At 31.9% G+C, this 10,069-nt stretch overlaps 1 protein-coding gene across 1 annotated transcript; it reads right to left on the bottom strand.

Moving 5' to 3' along the window:
- Nucleotides 1-4,862: 4,862 nt before the first annotated feature.
- On the bottom strand, nt 4,863-7,678 carry LOC111410375 (nascent polypeptide-associated complex subunit beta-like). The gene is made up of 6 exons (XM_023040680.1): nt 7,562-7,678; nt 6,619-6,686; nt 6,098-6,246; nt 5,950-6,006; nt 5,457-5,495; nt 4,863-5,363 (listed from the first exon to the last, which is right to left on the bottom strand). Exons 2-6 carry the CDS (start codon nt 6,684-6,686, stop codon nt 5,128-5,130), a joined length of 549 nt encoding a protein of 182 aa, XP_022896448.1. The 5' UTR covers nt 7,562-7,678; the 3' UTR covers nt 4,863-5,127.
- Between the last annotated feature and the right edge of the window lie 2,391 nt (nt 7,679-10,069).

The raw sequence follows: 10,069 nt of genomic DNA, 5'->3' as shown, positions 1-10,069 counted from the left end.
TCTAGTTGATTATTCAAAACTGAAGGTTTTTGGTTGTGCTGCATATGCACACCAAAATGAAGGAAAGCTAGAGCCTAGGTCTACTAAAGGTATTTTCTTAGGATATAGGGAAGGGGTCAAAGGATATAGGATCTAGTTGAAAGGTCAAGAATGTAATAGAGTCAAAATAAGTAGGAATGTTATCTTCAATGAAGTGGACATGCCCTACATAAAATATAAAGGAACTGCCACATCTAAAAATGACCTAAATAGATCTTTTATACAATCTGAACCTCTTCAAGCTTATGTAAATTCAGGAAATAATGACCAAATTGAGGTGAAGCCTACCCAAGAATAAGAAATTGCCTTGGAACCATAATCTGAACCTACAAATGAACCTGAATCTGATATGCTAACAAACTTTGGACGATTACCATCTAGCTAGTGATAAAGAAATAAAAGAAATAAGACCAACAGCTAGATATAATGAATCAGATTTACTACTGTACTTAGTGTTCAGATCCTTTCTGATAATGAGCCAAATTCCTATGAAGAGGCCATTGAAGAAAAGAATGCAAAACTCTGGCTAGCAGCTATGAAAGATGAAATGCTTTCATTAGTCAAGAATAAGACTTGGGTCTTAATCAATAAACCAAAAGAAGAAAGGGTCATTCACTGTTTATAAAATAAAAGAAGATGATTCAGGGTCATTCACTGTTTATAAAATAAAAGAAGATGATTCAAAAGGAGAAAATGTAAGGTTCAAGACCAGATTAGTTGCTAAGGGGTTTAACTAGAGAGAAAGAATTGACTACAATGAGATTTCTCACCTGTAGTCAAATACACCACTATAAGAATTTTATTCTCTCTTGTTTCACAATTTGATTTTGAGTTAGAGCAATTAGATGTGAAAACTGATTATTTTTCATGAAAATGTGGAAGAAAAAATTTATATGATTCAACCAAAAGATTTTGAACCAAAAGGAAAAGAAAATTGTGTGTCTTTTACAAAAATCACTCTATGGCTTGAAACAAGGCCCTACGCAATGGTACATCAGGTTTGATACTTTTATCAAAGGTCTTACTTTCAATAGAAGTGAATATGATTCATGTTTCTATTATAAAGGTAATTGAGGTCCTGATTCATATTTTTTTTGCTATATGTTGATGATATGTTACTTGCTGGATATAACATTATTGAAATTAATGATATTAAGCAAAAGTTAAAACAAGAATTTGAAATGAAAGATTTAGGATCTGCTAAGAAGATTTTAGGAATGGAAATTAAAAGAGATAGAGCTAATGATAGCCTCTTTCTTGCACAACAATCATACATTTTAAAAATATTAGGTAGATTTGCCATGGATAGAGCAAAGGAAGTCACTTTGCCTCTTGGCAGTCATTTTAAATTTTCTATAGACCAATATGCCCTAAAACTGAAGTAGAAAAAGAAAAAATGGATAAAGTTCTTTATGCAAAGGTTTAGTCGTGTATGTTATGGTCTGTACAAGACCCAACATTGCCTTTGTTGTAAGTATTTTTTTAAGAAGGTACATGAGTAATCTTGGTGAGTACCATTGGGAAACCATGAAATGGTTATTGAGATATTTAAAAGGAACATCTAATTTAGGGATGATGTTTCAAAAATGCAAATTTGGAATTAAATTAGAAGGTTTTGTAGATTATGGCTTTGCCGATAATTGTGATAATAGAACTTTAAATGATACTTGCATAAGTTAAAAATCACAACTGCAAAAGATTATAGCCTTGTCATCGACAGAGGTTGGATATATTGCAGCCACAGATGCAATGAAGCAAGGTACATCGAGTGAATGATATCAAAGAAAGTGTTAACCTCCAATCCATAATGAAACCCAGGATGTCGAGCAAGGTGAAGATTGTTAAGTATGGTTCTTAACATCTTGAAGCCCAATTTAAAGCCCACTTAAAGGAATGTGACCCTGTTACTTATTAGCTGAGCAATCTCGTGTTTTACTGAAATGCATTTTTTAATGAATGGTTTAGATGATGCCAAGTGCTAAAGTAACCGTTGGATGTATTGTGATTGTTTATATTCTAATGACCCTTCATTTTTTAAAGAACGCGAGAGTTCTAGGGTTTTCTCATCTCTTTCGTCTCTGTTCTCTCTCAAAGGAAAACCTTTGATTTTTATCTGTAATCGTTCATCTCTAGATATTCTTGGTGAAATCTAGCATAAATTACATGTATGAGAGACTGATTCTGTTATTTGCCAAGTAGTAACTCTTGGTTACTTGGTGTAATCTGTTAAGAGAGAAAATCCAGTCCGAGGACAAGATTTATAGAATTCCTTGTGTTGTAATCCTTGTATTGATATTCTTTGCTGGTTTATAGTGGATTGGAGCGATAGCCACTTTGGTAGATACTTAACCTGGTGATTAGCCCTTTTGGGTAAACATCCGAGCTTAAGGGCAAAAAATCTTCAGTGTTCATTGATTTTCTACCAATAGTTTGATTATTTGGGACTGTTAATACCAACAGAGGAAAATAGCATTGCATGATGGGCTTACATTTACTAAGGATCTTGGTTTCAATATATCAGTAACCGAAACTGATTCCCTCGAAGTTGTGCAAAGTCTCATAGCAATACTATTTGATATTAAAATGTCATGCAAAATGTCAATTGTAGATCTTGTTAATTTATTTCCTGAGAGGGGACCAAAGCGTCCCATAGAGTGGCACCTTTCATATCACCTATTTGGTTTACTTGTCGATGGTTTGACTATATTCCTCGATTTCTTTTGCCAATGCTATGTAGCGATTTGGTTTAATAAAGTTTATTGACTTTCAAAAAAAAAATGTTTATTGTGCAAAAGTTAGAATACAAGAGTTTTAAATAGTATAATAAGCAAAAAGCCTAAACTATCCTAACCAAACAAGTAAAATGACAAGTATACCATTTTAACAACATAAAATAACATAAGTACAAATACTATAACTAAGAAAAATGATGCTAACAATCCGCATCTTCACTATTGTCCTCGGACTGCTTAGGGGCGTAAATGAGTCAGGTTGAGCAGGCTCAAAGCTTAGCTAAAAATTGAGGCTTGACTCAATTAGCCGAGTCGGCTCATTTTCTAAGAAAAAAATTGTGATGATGCAACTGTTTCAGGCAGACATATGTAGCTGCCTATAACGAGCATGTGACATGGGCCATTTTGGCATGCCACAAGTCAAGCCAAATAGCCTACTCAGGCTTGGGCCGTCGTCCAAAAATGAGGCCCACCCGAGCATTGGCTCGATTCCGTTGAGCCAACTTGAATTGTTTCCAGATCTAGCTGTCGGCCGCTCAAACTAACGAGTCGAATTTATAACCGTAGGATTGCCCCATCCTCATGACCTATCCCTTCTCGATTTCCAAATTTTCCCACATCCCATATTCATAATCACCATCTCCACCATGGTTGGTGTGAGTCCTACAGATTGCCAATCTCCAGAGCCAGGGAGTTAGTTTCCCCATTCCCAGGGACAGATGTAAGGGGACTGTGCTGGGCTGTAGTCCCTCCAAAGACCCAAGATATATATATATATATATATAGGGCATTTTTCATTTTTTTTAAAACAATTTTTTATGTGTGACTCCCCCCGTGAAAGACTTTAATTTCAAGCCCCCATTCGATCGACCCGAGATTCAACTGCCCCCACCCCCCCGGGTATTAGCCCGATGTTGAATCCAATTCTGAATCCATCCTGCCCATTCCCATGTCCCGTCTCCCTAACTCTATTCCTTGTCCACCCCAAGATGATGAGTCCCACATCCTTCGAATAGTAGCAGCGCATAGCCAATGGCTATATCAACGTAAACCAGAATCCATTTGACAAAGGATCGTTAAGAGGATCCTCTTCCTCTAGGCAATCACATAGCCAGTGGCATATTAGTCCACAATAGAAAAAATACTCAGGTAACCTCTGATATTGTAGAGTGAAATTCACCTCGGCTTGTATCTCATCTTAAACAGCCCTAATAGTACATTATGCAATTAGATGGGAAATTTTTGTTATCCCTTTTTTTATTTAAGGCAATTTGTGAAGGTGTTATTTATCGAAAATAAAATTTTGAAAAATGACAATTGAAGTGATCAAAGTACAGCCTCATTAATGAAGTTCCCATTCAAAAAATAAATAAATATATAAAAGGAAAGACATTTCGAAATTGATATGGTCTACAAGAAATAGATAATGCAGCAGAAAACCAGACATTATTGTCGAGATAAAACTGTAAATATGTTACATTAGGAGTTTGCCAATAATTTTATTTTATAAAGCTCTCTGCAGATAAGAAAACAAATCATCGTATATCCTTATTCATTTTCCCTATCTTTTGAATAGGATTAATGTTAAATGAAGCAAAATAGAGAATATAATATTTATAAATGAGTGTTATGAACACTAATCATTTTTATTTTTATTCTTTTTCTTTTGACAGTTATCCATAGAGAATCGAGAAAAATTCAAGACACAGTCTGCCTCTAATGAAAACTCATTCTCCCAGAGACACCTATCTTTTTTCTCTTCTCAGTGATCATCCTTTCATACATGGCCAGAAGATATTAGAGCAACAAAGGAAAAACGAAATATAATCCTACAAATGTTCACCTTTTTGCTACCTACCTTGTTACAGCAAAGCTCTGAGCCCAGAAATCTCTCTGTCCGAATGATTTAGTATGATATCATAGATGTTCACCATTCCACTATTGACCTCGTGGTAGCAGAAAGGTTGAGCCCACAAACCAAACCAATCTTTCTTTCTAACTCATTTCCTTGACCATTGGTGTCAATGGAGCAAAAGAAACACCGGACAAACTCCTCAGTACACCCAATAAATGGGTTGAATCAATTGAACAGATAATGATGACAAGCCCTGGCTCGCCCATTCACTAAGATTAACAAGTCCTGGTAAATCTTAACTTACAAAGACAAAAACCAACCTTCCAGTAGAAGTCCAAAGATATGAGGATTGCCCCCGTCATTATAAATCATTTATGGCAGATAATGATCTGAAGGGCTATGTTAATGTAACAAACTGTCTAGTATTTTCATAATAAACATCTCAAAAGCATTAAAAAAATAAAAATACAAGGAATTGCACACAAAATCAATATCGAGCTCTTAAGCATGACCATGATCATCATGACCATGACCATGATCATGGTCATGGTCATGGTCATGGTCATGGTCATGATCATGATCATGGCCCTCCTCTGCGGCAGCCTCAAAGGTCTCGCCAGCCACAAGGTCTGGTACATCATCATCATCTTGTTCTTGAGCTGCATCAGCAGCTGCACCAGGCATCTGATTTTTGAACTGCTCTGCCAGTTTCTTCAAATTCTCCAAGTTATCTGGACCTGAAGTTTTCAGGAGAAACCTTTAGACAATCAAGTTTTTTCCAATTAGTCTAACCAAACAAATATAAGAAGAAAAGAAAGCTGAACGCAAACCTAATTGGTGAATGATTTGAGGGAGAACGTCTTGCAATTCTAAGACAGAACCAAATAGAAAATCAGTTTAAATTGATAGAAGTAACAGTACAACAGATAACATAAATAGCAATCAACCTTCCCCTCCATTATTTACGATAGAGACCAAAAAATAAATAAATAAAATTGAGGAAAGTTCAGCTAGCAACTCAAATTCCCAAATACAAAGGAAATAAGCTATTTGAGGCCAATCTGCTTATTTATTTGCAATCAAAAATCAATGGATCGACCATAAGTCGAAATATGGTTACAGCCCTTATGTGTCTGGAACTAGGTTTATATCAAATTTCATAACATTTTCCTTTTTTTTTTTTTTTTTTTTATATAATATTTCTCAAACAGCAACTCAGACTAAAATAAAATAAGGACAAATATTGCACTATATGACAATGACTGTTATGCACCTGAAAAATTAAAAACTATGTTTTCATGAAGAGAAAAGAGGAGAGCATACTCTTGGTCTGAGGAGAGCCACTAACAACCCAAGTGTTGGCAGCAATAGATGCTTGAACTGAATAACAAAAGATAACAAGTCAATAGAGGGTCAAAGGACCAAAAGAAGTCAATTGGGACAAAATACAGATTGTCTACATCATGGGTACCTTTAGGGTTAGTGAACTGGATTACTACATCCTCCTTGAAAATATTGACCTCCTCAATTGCTGGTATAGCATTCACCCCTATTCTTTTCAGGGTGCTTTGAAGTCTTTTGTCATCTGTCGTGGTTGTCTTATGAACAGCCTTCTTCTTTCTGCAATTGAGAACATATATTTTGGGCTTGTTTATGTAGTTTTTTAAAATAGATTTTATTAAAAGTGATTTTTTTGGAAAATATGTGGTTAAAAAATAGGGAAATTATTTTATCGAGAGTATGCAGTTGAAAACAAGTTCAGAAAAAATGAATTTTAAAGATTATGTACAAAACAGGGCTCAATGACACTAACAAAGAGTCTACTCTGATTGAGCTGAATACAAACCAATAAATAATCATCTAACAATGCCATTGCAGCAGAAAATTTAGATTATGGTGTTGTACAACTTTTTGACAAAAGAAATGTTGTGGTATTAATTCAGTCAAAATTCACAGGGGAAAATCAGTATCATATATTAAGAAGACACAAACCTTCTCATGGTACCCTTTCCCCCAGTTCGGACAGAGCCGGCCATCTTCATTAGCTTTTCCACATTCATCTGTCATAAAACAATATAGGTATTTGATCAATAAAGTCCTTTTTTGAGTTAATAAACACTTTGTTTGATGCAAATTTTAAAAGTAAAAACCACGTTTCAGAAAGAGCTTAACAACCATTGAGCACAAAAATTACTTCTCCCATGGACCTCATCTAAACACAATGAAACATATAGTTTTGTATTTTCGTATATTGATATATTAGGAAAATTAAATAACAAGTAGATAAAAACTCCAAACACAACAAATTAAACATCAAAGTGCCAGTTGCAAAGTAAAACACATACCAAAACCTTCTCTTTATAAACGGAAAACAGAGAAGCATATGGCCATTAAGAAAAAAAAAATGGAGATTACGCTCCAAAGCATATGAATCCCTTTCAAAAAAAAATTGCAGTCTCAATCAACAGTATAATGCTTCAGAATTTTCTAGATAATGGAGGTTATAAAAGTTTAGATTCTTATTGAAGCGCACAAGGACATAAATACTTAATTACCCAAAACAAATACAACATGAAAGCTTTCAAAGAAAACAAATCCGGTAAATTAAAATTTTTATGTGAAATCAGAAAGACCCAAATTCCTCTGAATCCTAAATAAACGACAAAACGAGCCCAAAGCCTAATTCTGTAGGCATATAAATACACAGAAATTAAGCTAAAAAACCAAAATCTATACATCCGTTGAAATAAAGCGAGCATCAAGCATAAGTCTATACTAAACCTCAATTTTTACACAAAGCACACATGAACATATACAGATAGATGCACGTGCATACGTAATAGTTTCACCAAAAAAATCACTACAAAAAGAAAAATACAAATATACATAGCTGTATCACTGATAGAGGGGAAAAAAGAGAGTTTCGGCTAATTACCTCTGCTTGCTGCTTAGAAAAAGGAGTGCTAAGCAAATCGAGAAAAGAGACTGAGATATTTCGAAGTGGATAACAAATGAAACCCTAGGTCAGTGGCATTTCATATACGCAAACGATGATGGGTAGTTTGGGCATTTAACTTTTATAATTATATTGATATTATATTTAAATTTTTATTATACTTAAAATTATACTTAAAATTTTCAATCTCTATTCATTATAACATTTGTCTCTAACAATTTTTCATGACATTCTTATACTCAGACATTTTATTAGTTAATATATTTTATATTTGATAACAATTTATATCCAAAAAGTTCATAGAAATAGAGTATAACAATTTATTTTTTATCATATTTTACAAAATTAATAAATAAAAAAGTACTAAAAAACAAAGTAGTTTAACATAAATCATCATAAAGGACGAAGGAACTAATTAATGGAATATTGAAATAAGAACTCGACAAAAAAATTATGAAAAATAATTTCTACAATAAGCAAAAACTAAAGAGTTTAACTAATAATTAAAATATTGTGTAACAAATAAAAATTGTGATGACAATACAATTATGTTAACTATATTCACGTCATAAGTTTTATTTCTTACACTACATTTTAATTGCACTTAATGATCTTAAGTTTTATTCATTATAACATTTATGTCCCTAATATTTTTTATATCATTCTTATTCATAAACTTTTTATTAGACTATCTCCAATAGTTTACACCAAATTTGGTTCAATTTGGTGTATCATCTCCAATGATTACACCAAACTCTGATTTGGTCTTCATTATTATTAAAATATATTTTTCTCTTATATTTTCAACTTCAAGTTCTTCAATAAAATAGTATTACATATAAATCTAAAAAAATTTCTTATTTTTTAATCACATATTTTTCATCAAAATATTATTCCAAAATGCATTATTTCCAATAAAAAGGGGGTTCAGAGATGCTACAAATTTGGTGTAAAAGTTATATCAAAGTTGGTGTAACCATTGGAAATTGTCTTACACAAAATTTTATTTTAAATTATTTAATTAAAAATTATATTGTTATTAAAATCATTAAATTAAAAATTATATTTAATGAACTAAAATACTGCATTTATTAATGAAAAAATTAAACAGAATACCACAATTTAAAAAATTGCATTTAATTTAAAAATGATTATTACTTATTACTTGATTATAATTTAAATATAAATGTTAAATATAAATAACCATCACACTAAAATAATTATAAATAAATTAAAATATATTAATTCTGAATGATAAAAAGGGATAGAGATGAAATAAAAATTTGTTGTAAAGGGGAAGAAGGGTAAAATGGAAATAATTGAAAAACTTGAATGGTGTTCATTTACACCAAATTTGGTTTAAACATATTCATAACACCAAATTTACTCTATATTTGCCATATCATTAGAGAGCATTTTATACTCAAATTTGCCATCCCATTGGAAATTGTCTTAGTTAACACATTTCGAACCTGTTTGGGGCTGATTATGAGAATCAATTTTTTCCCCGTTAGCTTGAAAAAGTGAGTCTCATCTACGAGTGAAAAAATCCAAAATGACGATGACTATGTTAAGTAACGATCAAAAAATTAATTTTTTTGTTTGAAAATTAGAACCAAAAGGGGGCTTGTATTTGAGAACCTTTTATATCCAAAAGTCCATTGAAATTTAAATAGCGTGAAATAAGTTATTGTTCCATCATATTTAAAAATAAATAAATAAATAAATAGGGTAATTTTTTCTTCATTTCAAAACATGAAAATAAAATTATTTTGATATAAATCATTATCAAGTACGAGAAGTACTATTAGTGAAAAGCTGAAGATAAGAATTCAACAAATAAAAACGTTAAAGAAATAATTGATCCAATGAGGAAAGATCGGGACGTTTAACTACAACTTAAATACAATGTATTAAATAAAAATTGTGGTGGCATTATAACGACCCTTCTTTTAGCATTGACGATTAAGTGAGATCTAACCACTTTGAGCTTCATTAGCTAGACTCATTTTTTCATTAAACTTAATTTTCATCATACATTTTCTTAATAAAATAATTTTATATGTAAATTTTTTTTTATTTTTTTTTTTTTGTAATTACACATCCTCTCATCTACACAAACATTGAAATGTAGTTTGGGTACTTCTTTTAGTTATACTTCTCCAAAGCAATGACCAGGTTTAAGTGAGATCTTAGCCCTGTTCGAGCCTCATTTTTTAAATTCATTTTTTCTTAAACTTATTTTTTAATATATATTCTTTCAATAAAATAATTTTACACGTAAATTTAATAATTCCCTACTTCTTAACTGTACATTCTCACTCAACAAAAAAAAAAAAATCACTTTTTACGAAATCCTTTTTTTTTTTTTTTTTTTAGTGTGGTTCAAATAAGGACTACCACTACAACAGAAATGATCTTTTGCAACACTAAAATGGTAACATTCATTACCAAAGGGTTCTATTGCAACATTTTAACAAATAAATG

Source organism: Olea europaea, chromosome 2 (genome assembly GCF_002742605.1).
Source record: "Olea europaea var. sylvestris chromosome 2, O_europaea_v1, whole genome shotgun sequence".
NCBI lineage: Eukaryota > Viridiplantae > Streptophyta > Magnoliopsida > Lamiales > Oleaceae > Olea > Olea europaea.
The sequence above is the reverse complement of the archived record's forward strand: the minus strand, read 5'-3'. Positions and strand labels throughout refer to the sequence as shown.

Bases quoted from the DNA above. Each gene is read 5' to 3' on its own strand.
- LOC111410375 (XM_023040680.1), bottom strand. From the start codon at position 6,686: ATGAATGTGGAAAAGCTAATGAAGATGGCCGGCTCTGTCCGAACTGGG. The intron at 6,247-6,618 runs GTTTGTGTCTTC...TCTCAATTGCAG, and splicing joins GGAAAGGGTACCATGAGAAG to AAAGAAGAAGGCTGTTCATA. The intron at 5,496-5,949 runs GTATGCTCTCCT...GTTCTGTCTTAG, and splicing joins TGGCTCTCCTCAGACCAAGA to AATTGCAAGACGTTCTCCCT.